The following is a 22,068-nucleotide window of genomic DNA, read 5'->3' on the forward strand; positions in this document are numbered from 1 at the left end:
CCTGGGTGGTTGCTGTGTGTGGAATTCCAGTCCTTGCCAGGGTGAAAGGATGGGCTGCAGCTTCACTTACGCCTGTCTGATTGACCCTGACTGCAGCAGGTGCTGACACAGCTGCTCCCAGCTGTGTGTGGGGCTTTCCTGTGACATTTGTGTTGGCAGCCACATTGTGCACGAACCTTGCTTGGCCTTTTCTTCTGTTGCCTTTCTCTTGTCTTTTTAAAAAAACAGTAAAAAAAAAAAAATCAGAAAACCCAACCAAATCCTCAAACAGGCAGAGCAGCAGCTTGCTTTATTTACGGTCTCAGTTGGTTGCCACGGAGAATTTTTGACCTTTTGCTCCCACTGGGGAGATTGGGAGGCTGCTGTCACCGGGAGCAGTGCCGGTTTCCAGGAACAGATGGAGGTGATGGACTTTTGGATGGTGTCAGTTACTCCTGCAGGGAATTCCTGGCCACAGACAGATATGGTGCAGCCACACAGCGAGGCCATCACTCAGGTGAGAGATCTTGGCTGGGAAAACCCAGCCCTGGGCCAGGGCCTGTTCTGAGCTGGGCTACCTGGTGTAAGCAGGAATTTGGAGTTTTGCCCTGTATTTGAGTGACTGGGGGCTTTGGTGAATAGGAAGCACAGAAGGAAAAGCCTCATCCCATGGTAGGTACTGTCACAGCACTCAGCTTCCTGCTATCATACTGAGAATTTATCTGTGAAGAAAGAAACTCTGCCTGGGGCTGATTTTTAAGCCCCTGTGTCCAGTACCTCCTTCTTGCTGGCTCCTGGAGTGGGTGGTGGCTGTGGCCGCCACAGGAGCAGACAGATCCTGCAGCAGCCAAAGTACACCATAAAAATAACACCAGGGAACAGCTCGGGCCTGGCTGCTCCCCGCTGCTCTGTGGTAAGTCTTGGAACCTTTTTTTAGCCTGGACTGTGCTGAGAGCTTGCTGGGAATGTCTCTGGAGTCCAGCAACATCACAGCAGCAACATCAAGGTTCAACCCCACTCAGCCCTTTGCTCACTCCCCCTCCTGCAGGATGGAGGAGACTGGACAGGGTGTTAAGTGTTCAAACTGCTGGGCTGAGATGAGGATGTGGCACCCACTGTGAAATTTAGGATGCAGCTTGCACTGGAGAACAGGGAAGGCAAATGCTTCTCCCTGGTGGAAGCAGACACAAGTCGTGGAAGAAGCAGAAACCAGACACATCAAATGACAACAGGAGGATGCACTTTATAGATGTAAAATATTTTTATTCGTAAATGCTGATCTTCTAAATCTGTTTCCACAAATTCCAAAACCCATAACACTCTGTATACTTCAAAAAATTCTTTTTTTTGTGGTGTTTTTGTATTTTTTTTGCCAACATTAGATACTATTATACAGAACAGAAAAAACTGTAGGACAAATACTGGTAGGATGTTGGAATATTGTACAAGAGAAGAAAAATATTCAAGAAACAATTTAATACAGCTATTTATCAAGAGAAAAATATATACAATTGATTTATTCTGTAAGATAAAAATACATCATGCCATATACATTACAAGTTCAGAACTGTATTACTGAATATACCAACAGTTTACAGTCCACTTTAATTGTGCACACAAAAAAAAAAAACTTCATTTTTTTTTAATATTTAGCCTGTGAAGTGTCAGTACCAGAATTTTAAGTACAAAATAAAAAGCTAACCTGGTTCAAAATGCTGATTAAATTTCTACAAGCAAACACAAAACAGTGTTTATTTTTTTAAAGAAATGTAAACAAAAACAATCCATACAAACACATCTTTAAATTACATTTTCCAAAACCCTATTGCCAGAGTCCTGCAGCTGCAAGCACATTACACCTAATTTTTTTCCTTGTTTTCCTTTTAAGAAGGCTATCGCATCAGACTGAAGCTCCAACTGATTCTATGCTGTTTACGTGATTTAACGTAGGCTGAACAGTCACCTAATCCTTGACTACTTTTGCTGAAGAAAAAAAACCATGTCCAGCCTCTATTTTGGGTGGTTTTAGCAGTTATTCACAGTTATCACAAATTGTAAGCACAAAAAAACCTGACTTAAGAAATAGGGATGCAACAATATAATACAAATAAAATTAATCTAAATTACCCAAACATCTACAAAAGTCAGAGGTGTAATATACATGCCTTTACCAGGCTTAAGGTTTACTTAAAAAAATTCTCGTAAGACCACAGTTGAGACTGCTTTAAACATACAAAACCCTTCTCTTTAAATTGAGATTTTGGTTATTCCGAACTGGGAATCACATGTCCGTGAGCACATGAGATCGTATTGTAACATCCCTATCAACGTTTGAGAATAAGCACCCGAACTGCTGCAGAGTCTGGTAGCATTTGGTCAATAACTATTTTTATACTGTATTTTTTTTTTCTCAAAATATTTACACTTTTATACAAAGTAACAGAGTTTGTTAGTTCTGCAGGTAACAGCAGCAGCTTGGCTTTCTTCTAACTTTCTTTTTAAAAATAGCTTCATTCACTTATTCAATAATAAATACAAAAAGGTTCTCTTATTTTACAGAAATCAAAAACTACAATAAACTGACTCATGGAATCAAGTATTTAAATGTATTTTAGTGCAAGTTATTTTTTCCCTTAGCTCTATCCCTAAGGAAGTCGTTTCAGTACATTCCTTGTTCAGTGGTGTCTACTTTTATTTAAAATTTTTTCTTTAATTAGAGGGCCTGCCCCTTTATCAAATAAGGCTGTGGCCAGCACTTTGGACTTCTCCCTTTCGCTGGTGATTTCAGTCTTACATTCATAGTGGCCACCTGCCCTCCTGCAGGTCAGCCAGCGGTTCTTTGCCCAAGTTAAACAGTTTCTCCTTAGTGAGCTCAAAAACAAAAGTGCTGGACCATTCTGTTAACTCAGTTTCACCTCCACGTGTCTGGAAAGTCAGCTTCAGATTTTGCCGGCTTGCTTCTGGTGCTTGTTGGTTTGTGGGTTATTTTTCCTTTTTTTTTTTTTTTCCTTTTCTTTTTAAATACTTGTGTAGCAATCTGTATTTCCAGAAGTGATTTTTTTTTTCCCCCTTCAGAAAGGCAACAATTTTCCGTCGACAAAATCAAAATGTGAATCACTTCTTCCTAGGGACAAGCAACCCTCAAAGACAGCAAGGAATGCATTCTAGTTCATCCACTTTCGGCAGTTTACAGCTCCACAGTGACATGGAATCTTGTGCTGGTCATCTTCAAAATCAAACTTATAGTCATAGCAAAGCTGGGAAGAGAGGCAGGAGAGTGGTTATGGAACAGCTGGGATTTGCCACAGCTTTCCCTGTAGCTCCAGGTTAACAGCAAAACACAGCAGAGGCTGCACTGTAAGGGACAGGCACAGTTTTACAGGAAAGGGGAAGGGAAATGTCACCTCCCCCCAGCATAAACAGGTTGTGCCACTGGCCAGAAATCACGAACGGATGGATGCACGTGGCAAGAAGGGTGTAAAGCCAGAACCTGCCCTACCTCTTCTCCCTTCTGGATTCTTCTGCTGGAGCTGATGATAATTTTGTGTCCTCTCTCAAAAGTGACCACCTCAGCCACGCAGTTGGGCGCACATGAATGGTTGATGTACCTACAAAGGAAGAGTGGGACAGATGAAACCTTTTAGGAACACCCATCCCTTGAGGCAGATCTGAACCAAACCTCAGGATGGCCATAGCTCCAAGGGCTCACCGCCTTTTCACTTGTAATTACATTACTCTGTACTTTTTCTAGGTAAGGAAACACGAAAAAAAAATCAAGTGTCAAAAAAAATCAAGGATCAAAAAAATTTCTTCATAGCTGCCATGAAATGTAACTGAAAGATGAGCAAAGCTGATGGAAGAGAGACAGTTGGGACAGTTTGAATGTACCAGCTCAGAAAACAAACCCCACAAACTCAGAGCCTCCAATAGTCCCAAGCCAAGGTGGGAGATGCCCCAGGAGGATGTCAGGGACCCCTCCAGGGCCACCCACCTTGCAGGGCCTCCCGTCAGAGTGGCGTCGATGACGTGGTCGTTGTCAATGCGGAACATGTACACGCCACGGTTCTGAAAGGCACAAGTGGGACAAGAACTCTGGTGAAGTTTTACTGCACTGCCAGTGATGAACCCAACATGGGCCAGCTCCAAGTGCCCTCCTGCATTCCAGATGAGGCACTGCCCCCAGGCTCACGAGGGAAAGCACTGTCACGTACTGCCTGTATCCCCACGGGTTTCTGAGGGATGATGGGTCATAAACACAAACCAATTCAGGTTCTCCTGAGAATTTCCATACTGCCTTTCATCCAGGATATTCGAGTGCTTCCCAGACAGGCATTAACTGTTACAATGCCATCAAGTCACACAAAGGAATTTGCTTTAAATTTAAGAACTTCTCATTAAAAACTGAGGTCCTGACACCTCTGCCAGAGCTGTGTCCTCCCTACCTGGCCAGGGTGCTGTGAGATTTATTAAACACTGAAATGCTCTAATAACAATCACTGTATATTCCTCTGGTTTTATTTTTAGCCTACGGCATTTATGGCACAGCAGAAAATAAATCAGGGGACCTGAATTCATCAGGCACAACAGCATTTGTTCTGTTGTATGAATGTCTGAATGGGGAAGGGGAAAGAGAGAATGATCAAACAACCTTACCTGAGATTCATAGAGCTTCTCCTTCCTGTTTGCTACCTCATTGCGGATAATCGTTCCGATATATTCAATGACCATTGTGTGCTTTTCAATGTCTCGAGCAGCATATAAACCCAGGCCCTACAGAAAGTACATTGAGAGTTAGTAACTTCACACTCACACTGTGTTCCTCACCATTCCCCAAACCAGCAGTGGAAAGGGACGTAGTTGAAGAGAGGGAAGCAGCACTGAAGAGTAACTGATGCTTTAACAGCCCAGTGCAGAATCCAGCCTCACAGAGATCCAAGAAAACTCAGCTGCTGTCTCAGTAAGAAAGCTGCTCTTACCCCTCTGACACCTGACTGTGCAAAGGCTATAGATTCACTGAGAAATAAAAGTGGGTCGTGCTAGACCAGAGACACCTGAGAGGAACCCAGGCATGGCCAAGTCCAACCTAAAATAAACAACAACCGTGTCCACGCGTGGCCAGATTAGTGACAAAGCTTCTCCAAAACATTCTGTGGGGCAAACAAGCAGCATCACATAAAGCAACAGGTTTCATATAGTTACAAGGGCAGGCAAATACTGAGATTTTCCTGCTGGTCTTGTACCACTTCATCAGCTTGGCCTGAGCATCTCATGCTTCCACTGTGTATTTCTATTTTTATTAAGTTTTACTAAGGTTTTGAGAAATAGGTTAAAACCCCCAGAACATCCCAAAACCTGAAAAACCCTTTTTTCTAGATGACTTTAACAAATGAATTTTTAAGACATTTATAATAATTAGAAAGAAATCTTACTTAAGGTAAATCTATGCAGTTGATGTGCCACGTAAAAATTGCTGGTTTTGGGACGACACTGGACAGAATTTTCCAACAGGTTTAGTTTCAAATTTTAATCTAGATTTATACAAATATTTATATATAAAATACGACATCTACAGAATTCAGCTGTAAACCAGGTATGAATAAAGCATATGTGATTTTTTAAATACCTGTTTTCCGCCATGGGAACTGACCTGAATGCGAGAGCGAGCCAGGTACACGTTGGATTTCCACTCGGTTTTCATCTTGCGGTACTGAGAGGACTTGGAATGGACGAACTGTTTGCTGTAAGGCGCGTTCAGCTCCCCCGTGACTGTGCTCTGAAAGGACTTCGATGTGCTGGTGCTATTCAAGGTGTGAGGCCTGTAGGAATTGGGCATGTAACAGGAAAGAATACAAGAAAAACTGAAGATTTCTCTGAAAACAGCCAGGAAACCCATTAAAAATCATCTCAGACATACAGACACTTAAAGCCAGCTAGCAGTGACACAAAGCAGTTCCTCTGACCGGGGCATGCACATTCACAGCCAAGGACGACAGGGTTTGTAAGCAGCAGACGAAAGCACAAATAACCCTAAAGCAGCCTATAAACCCTGGGCTGTACTATGTGAAATTAAAACAAAATACCTTAACACAAACCTCTTGACATGGGTACTCATTTTAGGCTCGGCACGGGCACAGCCCGTGGGGTTGATGGCAAGAGGAAGTTCCATTAAGGGGTTTCGGCCATAGCGGAAAGTGTAGTTCTCACAGGCCTCAACCCCTGGCAGCTGCAAAAAGAGAGAGAAAAAGAAAAAAATTACAAATAATTATGTGTTTAATTACATGTCTAACAAAAGGTTTACTTTTCCACACTTCTTTCTGTTCCCCTTCTCATGTGCCTAGTCAGCAACTGGGATGATCCAGCAAGAACTGGGGTGGTGAACTCACCGATTCTGCAATCCTGGCCACTGCAGAGACTGTCAAACCAAAGAGGTCTTCACCCTTCAGATAGCTGGGGAACAGCTGGAGCATTTCAGATTCTTTTCTAACAGAAGCAACGGGCTCCAAGATTTTATCCCACACACCTACACAACCATCGGGAGAGAATTACAGTCATCCAAAAAACAAAAGACAAAAAAACAAATGCCTGTGGATATGGGAACCAGAACCTAGTACTGACAAAGCCTTTGTCTTTGACTGCCTATACAAACAGGCCAGGATCTAAAAAGTGAAGTGGAGAATGATTTGGTGAGTTGCTAATTTTTGGGATTGAACAAATCCCAAATAAACACACCATTGATTCTGCACCCTCAGTTCTCAGAAATGAAGCTTTCAGTGCTCTCAGCATGGAAACTTCCAGTCCTCTGACAAGAACATGGACAGGTTCTCTTGAGAAATCCTGCAAAAGTAGGATTTTCTGAAAATACACGATATAATCTATTTTAACTAATTGTTCATAGTCAGTGCTTGTTCTCTGTGGGCAATTCCCTGGCACTGGTCTGACCGGGCAGAGTGGGGCTGAGGATATTGACACCCACAGCACCAAGGCCTCGAGACCCAGAGGGTTACAGGCCTCCAGCACATTCACAAGCTGATTTCCAAGACCTGCCCATATGTTTATGGACACACTGACATTCGTAGCCCTGACAGAGACATTACCCACCCTGAGAACAACATGGTCACTCGGCTGTTTTTAGAGCTCCCTAACTTGAGCCCAGCTGATTTGAAGAGAAGTGAGCAATGGCTCTGTATTTAAACAAAGTCACTTTTCACAAAAGGAAACTTGCACTGACTTTCCTACTGCTTTAATTCATTTTCAATACTCCATCTTAGGTCTCCTCTGTGGACTTGGAACAATTCTTCTGATCTGCAGCTTATGCAATTTCTTTAGAGGTGTCCAGAGTCTTCACAGCACGGTATTAAAAATGGGCCCTGGAAGCTCACTATAAACATTACATTAGAACAGCGCCTGCAACAGTTGTTTCAAACAGGTCTCATACCACAGGAATCAGCAGTACCACAATGAACAGCCAACCCACAAATTCACCATCTTAGCTCACAAAATTTACCTTTAGGCGTTGTATCAGTCAGGACCAGATCCTCATGGCCCTGCTCCACCACCTTGATGACGAAGAGCGGGAGCCCATCCTTCTCCTCGATGGAGCAGAGATAACGGCAGCGCCTGTTGGCGTACCTCATGCTCCAGTACAGCCGGCTGGCCTCGTATCCCACGGGGAAGAGGGCTTTGGAGGAGTGGAAGGCCTGCATCTGCTGTGGCAGCAGCTGGCCCACGGCATGGAAAATGAGGCTTCCCACACGGAAGGTGTGGTCGCGCTCCCCGCGCTGGACGATGCTGGCGATCTGCCGCACCTCGTCACGCTGCACGTACACCCTCCGGAACACTGCGAAGTAACTCAGCTCCTGCTCATGAGTTCCCTTTGGTTTGTGCATGGGGCAAAGCATGGTCTTGTCTTTGAAAAACATGCATTGTGCTTTAATGGCACAGGTAAAGTGATAAATATTGGTGCACCTTAACCTGTGGCAACCGCTGGTGGCACCCATTTTGTGACAGAACATGCATTTCATCTGCAGGCCTCTCCGCAGTGCTAGTTCTACGTTTATTAAGGCACCAGCTTGTGTCTCATACACTTCTGTAGACCAAAGAGCACAATTCAAATGGACCCAAAGGTCTAAATCCAGGTTGAGAAGCCTTGCTGGTCCATCAGTTAATCCATCGCCTTCCTCATGACAGAAGCAACATTTCCTGTAGTCTTTAGGCACAGGATCTGGTTTAAGGGTTGTGCCCAGTTTTTTAAGAAACTCATCTATTTCTTCTTCACAAGGAGGTTTGAATGATCCTTTAGGAATCACAATCTGAATGCTCCATTTTTTCCATTTCATCCCTTTCCATTTCTTACTGGGAGGCCGGCAGTCCTCCAGACTGCTGTGTATTGCTTTTAACCTGGGTTTGAGTTTCACCGTTACCTTCAGCTCATCCGGTTTTGCCTCTACCTTGGCTGCTTCAAATGCAGGGGGGAACATGATGGGGGGTGATGAGGGTGGAGAAACCTTTTCCTGCAGCTGAGGCAGACAGTGGACGTCCAAAGTGGAGATGTTGTTGCTGTACTGATGGAATGCTTTGGGTGGCCTCTCCTTCATCGGCGACTGTGGCAGGGTTGGGACCGATTCCTGATAAGCAACAGAAAACTCTTTAAGAAAAAGATCCCAAAGTTGTTAACCATTAAACACGTCCTGAAAACAAGCGCAGCTCAGTACAGGAGAGGCTTCTCCAAATGCCTCAAATCAAGATGCAGCAACAGAGAAAGATGGAAATTATCCTGACCCATGTTACCGCAGCTTGGGCCAGGATTTGGAACAGGAAATTCTCCCAACCTACCCAGAACGTGGTGCCCTTTAACATATGAGATAAAGCACAGATAATCCTTTGTCCAGGTTCTGAATGAATGTAAAACTCCTCAACTGCCCTCAGTGAACTGACTGCCAGCTTTAGTTCTTAGGAATTCTCAGAAAGTTTTGTTACAACACAAAGTAAACTTAAAATATGGGTAACAGAACTAATTTAAAGCATAAGAATCTGGTGTTTGATACAAGCAGAAAATTTAGAACTAATGCCACAGATTTTTTTCCTGGAAACAAGTGAGGAAAAATTCCTGCAGGGCTCTGGATTAGATACACCTTGAGGACTTGAACTATTCAGTCACAGTAAACAGGAATTACACCTGCAGAGATTTGTGAAAACACAAACCTAAGAGAGAAAACAAGAACAACAAAGGAAGTTTAGATTATGAAGTGCTTAATGTGGTTTGTGTGATTAATCTTGAAAGAGTAAATTAAAGGATCAAGAGGCTGAACATGACATTTAATTATCTTAATTAGGTACGTGCTGATGCTCTTGTAGAGGAATGTTACCCTGTTTATATACAACTGAAAATGAGCTACACGGGACACTAAAAGCATGTGGATGTACACACAGTTATCTTCTCCAGGGTTGCATCTTTTTTGTTCAATTTCTCCTGAGAAAGTAAGTAGGATGCACTTGAAGGAAGACTTCAAACTATACAGTCTATACAGGACTATGAGAACACATTAATTAGGTAAAGCTTGAAGGACATGGCCTGTTCTGTCCAATGGTTTCGGGGAAAAAAGGCACATTTGATCTAGAAACAGCAGAAGACAAGTTAGTTAAAAGAAGTACTCAAAAAATTTTAACTGTGAGAAACTCAGCAGGATCATTCCGTCTTGAGTGAAGACTATGTCACTTTTAATGACTGAATAATTAGATAAATTTAAGTTCACCTTCCTCTGACTCTGAACACAGTACAAAATGATGCCCCATTTCTCTCAGGTGTCAGACACCCCTTGCAGTGTCTGCAGGTAGAGAACTACAGCAGAATATCCGTTACCACCTGAGAAAATTCCATGGCCTAATTCCACTTTCAGTTGAATGAACTTCTTCAAATGTCCTTCTCCAGTAATCAGAATCTCCTTTTGCTGGTCATTGTCAGCTCACAGGCTCCTTACTGTTTTGGTAATCAAAGCTTTAGAATGGCAGCTTTGCCCAAATAAAGTCAGGGAACAGGATTGTGTTTTCCCAGTTACACTGAACAAATGAAACTCCTTTTGCAAACTTGCTGCTCAGGTATTATTTTCACACTTGTAATTTTCTTTTTTAACCATAAAAGCCAAATCCAAGTGCAGGATACACCCCCTAAAAACATGTCTGTGGTTGTGTACAATGCCCAGAGAACTTGAATGACTTTGAGACTGCATCTTCAAAGCCTGGGAGGGCAGCCAAAGGTGGAGACTTTTCTGCCATGGATCTGTCAGACAGAAAGTTCTGCAAATATGATTTTTATTTCACACTACTGGTTCAGAATCTCAGTGTCCGAATATAGCGTAATTAATTTATAAACCTCCCCAGTGAAGTGCAAGCTTCCCCCTTGCCCCCTTTCTGTTCTCCAACAAATAGCTGCAATAATTTCAGCTCACTTGGGTCTGCCAGTGTTTGATACTTACTTTGTTCTCTGAGTTTTTTGCTTGCACAGCTGCTGAATAAAGAACAAAGCAGTTGTTGCTACAGAATACAATGTCCTTCATTTTATCTGAGCCTTCTTGGGAATCCTGGGAATCAAACACAGAAGAGTATCAGAAGTGCATTTTAATACCATTTTTCACATAGTAAATGTAATGAAACAAGTCTTCCAATCTGGCTGAAAACTCGTTTTATTTGTAGAACATTTGTGAAATAATGAGCGATGCTGTGATATAAATACTTGATTATTTGACAGATCTAACATTGCCACCACCTACACCCTTGTTCTTCAGCATTTCCTGCCTTTCACAGAAGTTTAACAATCAAAATAAAGCATTCTACACCATGCACCCATCTGTTCCATAGGCACTCTTGCAAAGTAAAATCCTTTTTCTTTTATCTTTAGATGGCAAAAGAATGTCTCACTTCAGCCTAATCAAAGCCAGATCACACTGTTTTATCTACTGATCCATCTGCAAAACCTTACAGGGAATTAATTCAGTGCATTCCTGCCTGCATGAACTCTTTACTCTATGCAAGTTCTGGCTATGTCTTTGTGGTGTAGTCACCTCCTGGTCACTGAAGAGCAATGGCACTTTTTGAAGGAATGACTGTTCCCAGTGTAAGGGCAAGAGATTGTGACTGAAATCTGATTCCTGCCCAGAAGGAGTTCAAGTATTCCTGCTCTTACAGTAATTCCTGACACAGCAACACGGCTGCCTCACAAAGGAGCTTTTTTTTGAATTGAGGTCCCTGAAGAGGGCAGGGAAGGAGGTTGGTAGCAGAACTTTGAAAACTCCCATAGATGGGGGCCTATTTTATGAAACGTACTGGGAATTCATTTTGTATCAGTAATAACAACTTTGCCATTTTTGAGCTGTACTGCAAATGTGCTTGAATGTCCCACCCTGAATTAGGCCACACAGGGATGGGGGACTACACAGGCAGCTGGAAGTGCTCTCAGCTGGCAGGACGAACAGCACTTTGTGCTATCCCTTGATTTAAGGAGCCCCAGCGGAGTGCAGGGCCCTGCCCACTTCAGTACTGACCTGTTTGAGGAAGGGCAGGTCTTTGAAGGATTTCCTCACCCCACTGCCCAGAACCACGACCTTGCAGTGGGAGCACCAGCGAGGCCTCAGTGCTGAGCCTTCTGCCATGTTCTGGCTGTGATCCTTGTAGCCAGCCAGACCTAGGGAACAGATTATCTGTCAGAGGCTGTATCAATCAAACCAAACTTATCAGAGATCACAGTACTATTCACTGGTCTAGAGGACTAGCACCCTGCTGGACAGGGCATGGAAGGAGAGCTTTAAACCTTTACCTGATGGATAAATTGTATAAATCAGACCGAAACCAACTGTGTAAACAAGGCAAAAATACGTTCTTGTGTAAAAAATGACAAAATAAACTAACACGGGAATACAGGCTTAAGCAACCATGTCAAGCTTTCCAGCATGGGAACAATCTCTCTGAATGATGGATTTAAAACCAGACTGGACAAAAAACCCCCCAAAAAACAATAATATTAGGAGTTATGGGAGAAACATCTCACTGAAAGTGATGTAAACAGGTAATGGAAATCAGAACTACTGAGAACTACTCATGGTTAAATCCAGCAGCATCCACATCATCATGTAAGAAAAGTTTTATTTGGAACAAGAATCAACTATTGAGTTCTAGAGCATGAATTTATATGAGGCTGAAATGTACCAATACTGACTCAGTTAAAGCCTGGTACCAAACACCTGGAAGTTAAAGCCCACTCACCATTGCTGTTGGCAGGGAAGGGCACATTGGGCTGCTTCAGTCCATAGGGCCCCACGATCCTGGCAGGTCCCATGGATCCTGCCTGGGGACCCTGCAGGAGCAAGTGCTGCCTGTAGTCCATAGATGGGTTCTCTCTGTGAGTGTTGGTGGCTGCCATGGAGGATGGGATGTCTGGAGCATTACTGACCTCGTAACTGTTGGGAATTCTGACGTGGAGCAGGTTGGAGAATGCTGCTACAACACTACTGATGTTCTAAAAACAGTAATAAAAACAAACCTTTGTTTACATCTGACAGGAATTTCAGGCAGCAGAAATACAAACTATTAGAAGATTGCAACAGCAGCATTATTGCACTGTAACCACCTCAGAGTCACTATATATAAACCAAATTAACTGCTGTTGTACTGTATATATGTAATACAGGCTTATTCCTTTTACCTCAGCAGCTGTGGGATGTAAAGTAATTGCTACAGAGATAAGGCCAGATTTAGGACCATTCTGGGATGGTCCAAGCTGGGAGGCAAAGAAGCCAGAACCAGGTAATGCTCCTGAACCAGGTTCTGATTTTATGTAATTCCTCTTGGCTTCTGAACCTGAAAATAGAACACAATACAGCAGGTTAGTCCTGCACTTACAGGAATACAGAAAAAAACAATCCTAAGTTGTGTTCACTCTGCTGCAGCCTCACCTTTCCCAGTGCTGCTGGGTAGGATGGGAATGATGGGAGATGGGACAGGTTCTGGGTTCTCCTCCTTTACAACTGACAAGTCTGGGTAGCGACTGATCTCCATTCCCACCACACTTTCAGGAGAGGAAGAAGGAACAAAGCTATCAGGAGTGTCCCTGTCCTCACAGTGATCTTGAACCCTAGAACAAAACCCAAAAAAGCTGTTTTGGAAATGGACGAAACTTTTGGTAAGCCGAAGTTATAAATCATGACAGGAAGCTAAAATGAACTTGCTTCTTGTACTGGTCCCGGAACACAAGTAGGTGGTCGGCCGTCACTCCTGGGTATCTCGTATTCCACTGCACACATATTCCATTTCTTGGGAAAGATCCATGAAGAAAAACAGACACTAACAAAGCCACACCCTCTGTTCCCCATGGCTCTAGCTACCAGTGTAAAAAATTACCATTGAATATTTGATATTTAATATTCAAATATTTAATATTTGATATTTTAATATTTAATCTGTCTGGTCTTTGTCCACATACAGGCTCCAGAGTTCCAGAGACACCCATATTTTGGGTAGGCAAGTGCAAGGGAGGCAAAAGGGAAGCTCTCTGCAGGGAGACTCACATTCCAACCAGTGTTTCTCACCTGGGAAACTCAGTGGAGTTGTGCAGTTTCAGGCTGGCTCTTGCCAGTCCTGCTGCTGCTACAGCAGTCACCTGTCACTACAGCCTCACACTGCTCCAGGAAAAATACCTATTCATATCATTTTCTTCTACTTTTAAGAGCACAAAGTAAGGAGTTCCTAAAAATTTAACAGAATCTAGAGTCTAGCAATGGCTTGAATCATCTATTTCACCATGCTGCTCTCTACATGTGGAATGTTAAGAGTTAAAATGATCCCATTCCATTCTCTGCCCTTCTGTGGCTGTGCACAATGGATTTTGTTTCTCCACACCTTCACAGTCTCATCCACTGGAAGATCACAGAATCTGCTCCAAATACCTTTCTGAAGATGTCAAGGAAAACCTACCTTAACTCCTCCTGGTTGTTGTGAGGTGGTGTTGGAAGTGAAGCGGGAACATCCACAGTTTTGGGGCCCTGAGCCATTGCTCTGCCTAATAAATCATCTTGTGGTCTGAAAGGCAACTGGAACTGCTTTGGCCCCAGAGCTTTGGTAACTGAAAGCAGAAAGGCACAGCACAATGAGACATCTGGGCAGCTCCTTCAGAGACAGACATGCTGCCTGCTGGGGGTGGGTGGGGCCTGATGGTGACACCACTCTCAGACACTTGGGAGTTCAACAAATTGTGACTGTTGAGGGTTAACTTCCATTTTTACAAAAAACCTGCACATTTTGAGCAAACAGGGCTTGAAAGGCTTTTGAGTGTGTCTTCTGCCACCATGAGAGGATGTTTGTTTACTTTAAAAAACCCACAAAAGTACAGAAAATCAACAATTTTGTAACAACAAAGGAAAAGGGGTGTGAAAAAAAGGATTTTAATTGCTGAATAGTCTTTACAAGGAGCCAGTAGAAAGAACAGAAAGCAATTTTAACAGTCCAAATTATAAGCATCGGGAAATACATACTGACTGCACACATTCTGGATAGACAGCTTTGAGCTCACTCAAGGAGATCACGCCAGTCCTTTGTACTGGACCCAAGAAACTGATCTTAAGGTTTACTTTTTCATTTCTTAAGAGTGTGTCTAGCTCTCAACATGTTTTTGAAAGGGAACAAGGCAAAGGCACCAACACCTGACACTACATGGGTGTAAAATATTGCTGGGTAGTAATGATTACAGCCTTAAAAAGTTGGGGCATTTTGTTTCTATAAAGCAGTACTGCAAGTGAGAAGCATCGTAGGAGATAACCTGGAAGAGACTGAGGGGAGACCTCACAGCAGCCTTCAGCCTCCTCATGATGGGATACAGAGGGGCAGGCACTGATCTCCTCTCTCTGGTGACCAGTGCAGGGACCTGAGGGAATGGTCTGAAGCTGTGTCAGGGGACGTTTAGGTTGGATATCAGAAAAAGGTTCTTCACCCAGAAGGTGGCTGGGCACTGAACAGGCTCCCCAGGAAAGTGGTCACAGCACCAAGCCTGACAGAGTTCAAGAAGTGTTTGGACAACGCTCTTGGTCACATGGTGGGATTCTTGGGGGTGTCCTGTGCTGGGCCAGGAGATGAACTTGATGATCCTGGTGGGCCCCTTCCAACTCAGTTTATTCTGTGATTCCAAGATCTGTTTTGCCATTTGCTACAAAAAGGACTCACTTTACAGAACCAACACACATGACCCTTACCATCGTGGCCTCCCAGCACTCCAGCCTTGCCAGCGAGTTCCTCTGTGGTGGCGAAGCCGTTTACCAACTTCTGGCAGGCCACAGGCGGCGGCGTGGGAGGGAGAGAGGCCGGGGGGGTCGGGGGATTGCTCAGATTGTTCTGCTGCATGACATTAATTAAAGAACATCAATCAGGATGGAACACAGGGAGAGAACATGCCTTGTTCCAGTACCAGACAGTGTAACCCACTCAGAGTTTTACACCCCAATACAGCACTGAGAAGCAGCCACAGTTGATGCCCAAGCATGTGACCAAATACAGAAAAGTATCTACTGTAAAAGACACAGTGATTGGCTTTTCTTGTATCAGTGACATCAGAGAAACAGCTTACATGAGTACATTGCCAAATACATTACCAAAAGAAGATGTGGCTAAACTGTTTACAAAAATGCACAAGTAACATTTTAAGGAACAGTTTCAAATGAGTGCCTACAGTTTCAGCAAAGGTCCCAACTCCGTGCTGAGAGAGCTAGACCACAGTGACTCTCCAGCACCACAAACAAGTCAGCTTCCCCAGTTGTCACTGAAGGAGAAGCTGCCTCACGTTCAGCACAGAAGCAGCTGTCACTGAAGCAGCTACCAAGGAGCAGCAGATACTCTGCAAGTTCACACTCTGGGCTACTTCTCACCAGTTTATTCAACTGCACATATGTTAAATGGAAACTAAATGAGAACTTCAGTATCTGTTGTTGTTGCTGAATGCCTACAAAGCTATTCCTCATTACTTAGTTTTGGCCACAAAAGCTATTTCTGTAGGTCCCATTCTCAGCTTATGCACTGTGTAAGGCTGGAGAAAACACCACTCACTGGTTGTAACAGGTTTTTATATCAGGGTATCCAAGCAGCAACTTGATTCTGCCTGTTCAGTATCTTGCTGCCCTCCCAATATTGCCACTCTGATCTCAGAGACTGCGTTTTAAATGCTGTGGGTTATTAACTCATCAAGAAACAGTCTATTTTGTTCAGAGTTCTCAGGTTCTTAGTTAGGGCTTGGTGGGCAAATGAGAAAAAGTCTATTTCTTATTTTATTCACATTAAGAAATGCTTTAATGCTTTCAATGACTTTGCGAAGTACTGAGAATTCAGTCTTTTCTGCTCCACAAAACTGCAATTACCATTTTCATTATTTAGCATCCATTTGTTAAAAGAGCATTTGTAGTTTTTAGTTAGTTTACAACAACACAGTTTCCAGAACAAATTTCCACTTTCAGAGAGTAAAACAATGGTGACTGTTTCACCAATGCACTATCTAGTACAGCAATACAAGATTATTTTTCTTCTAGTTGCATAAAAGGCAGGAACTCTGACTAGTAGTAATAATATCATGGACTTCTTTTCCCACAGAGAGCACACAACAGAAATCCAGATTAAAACCATACCTTGTAAATGAGCTGGGAGTAGTAATCTGAAGCCCCATCAAGAGTAGCACTACCAAAACTTCCCATGAGTCGATTTCCACCATTTAGCTGGCCACTGCCATAGGGGAGAAAGTGTGCAAAGCTCACGCCAATTATTGGTTCCACCAAAGGCAGAAAAGAAAGTTGCTGTATAAAAAGAAAAAAAAGCCAGAAATTAATTTAAGTATAATACAGATGCAAGGTTCCAATGTTCCAATCAGTAGAGTGATTTCTAATACAAAAGAAGAATTGGAATTTATCCACTGTCAGGAAACTGTCAAACACAGGCCTCTCTGTTTGTTAAGGAATGCAGTCCCTGTTCAGCTCCAGCTCCCTGTCAGCAACTCTGTGGCTTTGGGACTATCTACCATGTCAGCCCACCTTCCAAAATTAAACAAACCCCAAACTTTAAATTCCTGATTTTGTGGAAGTTCTCATTTTCCCCACCCTGTGCTCAAAATTCAACTTAATGATCAACTTCACTTCCATCAGGAGAAATCCACTGTTCCATGTATCCTCTGGACTGCCTTTCCCAGTCCCTGCACCCTTACCTGTTTCAGCTGGATGAAGGTATCTGCATTAGGATAAACAGCCTGCTTTTCTTCTTCCTCTTTTTTCCTTTTCTTGGACCGAGGAGCTGCCTTCTCTCCCGTCCTCTGAGCCCGCTTGTTTCTCTGCTTCTTGGTTTCAGGTCCTACATCTGTTCTCTGGAGCTGGCTGTTACTGCACCCAAATGGACCTTGCATCTGGGCTCCTGTAGTTTGCTGGTGTGAAAAAAGGAAGTGCAGCAGAAATTTTGACATGTTAATACACAGTGCACTCCGATTTACTGCGCACAACTCTGCAAGCACAGGCACAGTGTAGTAAATCTCACTGATAACAAAGCGTATTTTACTGGCAGGTGGAACTGCTGAACTGTCCCTACAGACAGAATTATGACCTCCCATTAACACTACTGACATCTGAAAACATCATTAAAAACTCACAGGCCAGAAATAGTCTTCTGAATAACCCCTAAAATACAGTTACATGGGCATGAAACCCTGGAGATGTTCATGAGGGCCTAATGAAAGACAGACTTGGTGGCAGAAGAAAGGCGTGGAAGTTAATATAATACAAAAGTATTTTGAGGTTAGAAACAAAAAAAAGTGTTGTGAAACATTTCTGGATTGTACCACTTGGTTAAATACTTCCAGTACAAATCTGCAAAGCCTTTCTTCCCATGGAAGCATAGCTGGGTAAAAGGGATCAGAACGGGACTCTAATGCTACAGGGGCAAGCCAAAAAAAAGTCCATTATTTTAAAAATCCATTATTATTTTAAACAGCTCTACATGACCCCTACCACCAGTATTCTAATATTCCTGTCACATGTTTTTACTGTGGATGTTTAACACTTACTTAAATTACCTGCTGCTCACAATTATTACTTTTACGAGTATTTATTCCTTTTAAGTACACCTGAATTTTGTTTTAAGAATGAATGTAGAGTTTAGGCATTCAAAACCCAAAAACAGAGATTATGATTATAATAAAATGACCAAGAAGTCTAAGTCTAAAGTGTATCCTACCTCCACAGAAAGCACTTTTCTTCAGGTCTGTTTTTAAGGACCTTATAAATTAATAAATTTTACAGACAACTCAGATGGAGTCACAGGAGAAAGCAGCACCCAGACAAACCATGTTCTGTACAGACACGTACCAGTGAGTAATTAGGAATCATATTGTAAAATCCTGCCTTAATATTAGGAAGTAGTATTCTTAAAGACAATTTTCTGTAGAAAAATGGGTTTTTTGCATTTCAGTGATTTCTGAATACGCTGACCTAAGAAGTCGTATTAAAATTTATTCTTTTTTTAGCACAGGTGATTTACTTGTGGAGAAGAGGCAGGAAAGAGGCCAAAGTTCCTTAAAGCTGCTCCCTCCACCCGCATACAGGTAGGTTATGTCCCAACACATGCCCACAGTAAGGCACAGACTAGGCTAGGACTGCTACTGACGAGAGTGTAACAAAACCAGTACCAGGCTCACCATTCCTTCAGCTGGACTCTGCTTCTCTGCTAACTTTTTATCCCCAGAAGCCTCTTCTTCTGCTCGGCCGCTGTTCGCCGGTTTCTGATTTAGAAGAGATGAGGACTTCTTGTTTTTTAGCAGATGTTTCAGCAGTTCATTCCCTGACTCCCCTTTGGCTGTCGGAACACTGGGTGGCTGTGCAGGACTTGGAGCTGAAGAGGTCGGCTGTGAGGTGACCTTATCCTCCTCCACCTTAATACTGCTTGGATTTTCTGGTTTAGGCTCAGCTTGACCTGAGCACTGATCAGTTTCTGCCTTTTCCAGTTTCACTTCTTGGAGGCTGGTGGGTGTGTCCGTTTTAGCCTTTTCAGCCTCTGCATTGCCACCGGGCTGTTTCTGGGACATGCTGCTGCTGCTGCTGCTGGGGAGCTTCCCCTCCAGCTCCGGGGAGCTCCGGCTCTCTCCTGCATTGGATGTCGAGGGGCCCGTTAACTCCACAGACTCCTGTTCATCCTGGTGCCGTGGCTCATTGGGGGTGTTCACTGTGGGGGTGGAGGTAGCATCAGAAATGGTTGGGGTTGATGGTGGGGTGATATCAGAGTGTGGTGTTGACGGGGCTTTTATTGACTCAGCATCATCGTCCTTTTTCTTTTTCCACGTCCTTTTCTTTTTGCCTTTCTCTTCTGGGATTATGTCAGAATACAGCTGGATGAGAGACTGGCCTGACACAGGGATGTTTGCTGCCTGGGGCACACCAGTGTCCGACCCACATGGGACACCGCTCCCCAGCACTGGAGATGAAGGTACAGCAGAAGGAAAAGGAGGCCTGACCTGGTTCTGCGTAAAGGCAGCCCCAGGGAGATTCCCATGAGTTTGTTTTACATTATGGAAATTGGGGGATCCACCTGGAACAGCAGATGCATCAGGTCCAAAAGCTGCAGGTCCCACTGGCCTTCGCTCTGTGCTTTGCATAAAATTGGTGGCAGGAGGGGAGGTCACAGCACCCTGCTGCAGGATCTGCCCCATCTGCTGCTGCTGCTGTGGGGACGGCTGCAGGGGCCGTGGGGTTTGCATGAAATCACAAGGCAGCTCAGAATTGAAGAAAGGTATCTGAGATAAGGATGTTTTGTTATTCAGCTCAGGCCCCATCATACTGTGCTGCTCCCGCTCCATCCTCTGCTGCAGAGCTCTCTGTCGATCCACCTCCTGCATCAGTTGGATGCGCTGCCGCTCCTGCTGCTCCCGTAAGCGCTCCTTCCGCTCCCGCTCCTGGAAACTTTCACTGAAAGGGTTGTTGTCCTCAAACTCCACCCTTGGGGGTGGCCCTGACTGTGCAGCTGCATTTGGGCCAGGCACAGGAGCAGGGGTACCAGGAGTAATTGGCAGTGGTGCCATTGGAGGCTGCATCCTTGCTGGATTCATGGAAATGTGACTTGCAGGGGCACTTGGAGGCTGCCATCCTGATAAATTTGCCATCCTGGTGGGGTTGGATTGCCCAGGCATCACCACTGCGTGCTGCTGATGCTGGAGCTGCTGTGCCACCATGGGGAAGTTCTGCTGACTCATTGCTGGTGCTGCTCCTCCTGGAACCATGGGAGGCTGGGCCTGGACCCCTGGCATTATGGAATGGGGAGCCATCCCACACTGCTGCTGCTGCTGCTGCTTGATCCGGTACTCCTCAATCAGCTCCGCGTGCTCCTTCTGCTGCTTCCGGATCTAAACATTGAAACAGTCATTATTCGTCCCTGCCACGTACAGGCTGTGTAAGCAGCATAAACCATGTAACTCACCACTGTAATTCCAGGAGACAATGAACCTCAGGTCAAAACAGCGTTTCTGCAGTGTTTTTAATGCTAAACAGCCATTATTTCATTAGAAATACCCCCTGTCCCAACACTTCAGACAAAACAGCAGCGCCTCAAAGTTCTAATTACACATCAAGACTGCACTGTGCTAGAGAACATACAAACCTAAACCAGCAGTGATCCATGTCCTCCTACAGATCTTATCATCCATGCACAGGATACAAACAGTTGGGAACTGACAGGAAAAGGGAAACAGTGAGATGGATGATGTTCACACATCAGCAACATTTTTAAAAGATGTAACTTGAAAGGAAAAGTTTGCAGGATAACAGTGATGGATATTCCCAGTTGTTCACAGGCAGATCCTCAAACATCTCATGTCAGATGAAAATGCAACTCCGGCTTGAAAATTTAAAATTTTAAGACCAAAATAAACTCAATGTGGACACTACAAGTTATGCCTTGTAGTTTAGACAAACAGAAGTCAACTGGACAAGCAAGAGCCTTTCAGAAACGCTGCAGATATCCAATTAAATTTGTTTCTAAAAAAATAAAAGGACGTGCAATCCACTGGCTGATGATGCATACATTACGGAAAATCTCTCTCTCACTAGAGAGGAGTCATAATCTAATCTCATTAGATTAAGACTTCCACAACTTATGCAGGGATGGAAAAACTCTGTAACATAATTCTAATTGTTTGCTAGCCCTCGCCTTTATCTGAGGCGAGGGATAAGCCAGAAAGCTCAGGGTAACAGTGATGCCACAGGACACACTTCAGGCTGCGGAAGAGATGCACCCAAAAGGTTATTTACACAATGATCCCAGGTCCAAGATGGTTTATGAGCTCTGTCTTGGCACTGACACTGCTGGATAAACACTGCACAGAGCCACTGGATCCATCTGCACTGCACAGAACCAGTGCTCCAGGGCTTCTCCATGGTCCTACAGCACTAAATCTGTGCAGGCTCTGTGGGGCTGTACCATGAAGCATCCAAAGCACCACAGCCTCCAGGGCCTGCAGGGGTGGATCAGCCGTGACTGTCCCTGGAATGAGCTGAGGTGTCCAAGGCCCTGTGCTGAGCACCCCCAGAGGCCCTGAGCCAAGCTGGAGATTTCAGCAGTGCAGGGAGAGCAGGGCAGAGCCTGTGAGCACAGGCACAGTGCCACAGGGGCCATCTGGCAGGGTCTGCGTGGCTCCATGCCTGGCCAATAACCCTGTCTCACATCAGCTCCTGGGGCACAGTCAGCTCCAGGCTCTCTGTGCCTGTGCCCAGGAACAGCCACTCGTAGGGATCCAAGAGCTCTTTTCTCTCTCCATATATACAGAGACTTTTCAAAAACTAACAGAAGCTTGACTGCAGAAAAATTACTTGATCTGATCTGAAAGAGTGGCAAATTGCTTCCAATAGAAGGTCCTTAAAACTAGACTTTAAACCTCATTTCAGCTCCTACAAGGTACAGAACACAAAATGGTGCTTAGATGTGGATGAATCAACCACCGGTCTAAATCACTGGCTAAAGGGCAGGGAATGGCTTCTGCCAGCAGCAGATTAAATTTAAATTTAAAAATTACAAATAGGAGAACCTTAAATAGGGGGC

At 44.1% G+C, this 22,068-nt stretch overlaps 1 protein-coding gene across 8 annotated transcripts in view; it reads right to left on the minus strand.

The window, feature by feature from the left end:
• Positions 1 to 1,504: 1,504 nt before the first annotated feature.
• KMT2C (lysine methyltransferase 2C) overlaps positions 1,505 to 22,068 on the minus strand; it is a 193,872-nt gene continuing 173,308 nt past the window's right edge. For 7 of the 8 annotated variants that reach the window (XM_032098772.1, XM_032098805.1, XM_032098830.1 and 4 more), the window contains 18 exons: positions 18,680 to 20,377; positions 17,201 to 17,413; positions 16,632 to 16,796; positions 15,213 to 15,354; positions 13,942 to 14,089; positions 12,924 to 13,102; positions 12,674 to 12,828; positions 12,235 to 12,487; positions 11,517 to 11,656; positions 10,452 to 10,556; positions 7,484 to 8,603; positions 6,363 to 6,499; positions 6,060 to 6,202; positions 5,627 to 5,795; positions 4,633 to 4,749; positions 3,971 to 4,044; positions 3,479 to 3,587; positions 1,505 to 3,236 (listed from right to left, as the gene is read on the minus strand). In XM_032098772.1, the coding sequence (XP_031954663.1) occupies positions 3,144 to 3,236; positions 3,479 to 3,587; positions 3,971 to 4,044; positions 4,633 to 4,749; positions 5,627 to 5,795; positions 6,060 to 6,202; positions 6,363 to 6,499; positions 7,484 to 8,603; positions 10,452 to 10,556; positions 11,517 to 11,656; positions 12,235 to 12,487; positions 12,674 to 12,828; positions 12,924 to 13,102; positions 13,942 to 14,089; positions 15,213 to 15,354; positions 16,632 to 16,796; positions 17,201 to 17,413; positions 18,680 to 20,377 (5,160 nt within the window). In that variant the 3' untranslated portion in view covers positions 1,505 to 3,143. The remainder of the gene's footprint in view (positions 3,237 to 3,478; positions 3,588 to 3,970; positions 4,045 to 4,632; positions 4,750 to 5,626; positions 5,796 to 6,059; positions 6,203 to 6,362; positions 6,500 to 7,483; positions 8,604 to 10,451; positions 10,557 to 11,516; positions 11,657 to 12,234; positions 12,488 to 12,673; positions 12,829 to 12,923; positions 13,103 to 13,941; positions 14,090 to 15,212; positions 15,355 to 16,631; positions 16,797 to 17,200; positions 17,414 to 18,679; positions 20,378 to 22,068) is intronic. The other variant, XM_032098781.1, reaches the window with a different exon arrangement.

The sequence above is a fragment of the Corvus moneduloides genome, chromosome 1 (assembly GCF_009650955.1).
Source record: "Corvus moneduloides isolate bCorMon1 chromosome 1, bCorMon1.pri, whole genome shotgun sequence".
NCBI classification, from domain to species: domain Eukaryota; kingdom Metazoa; phylum Chordata; class Aves; order Passeriformes; family Corvidae; genus Corvus; species Corvus moneduloides.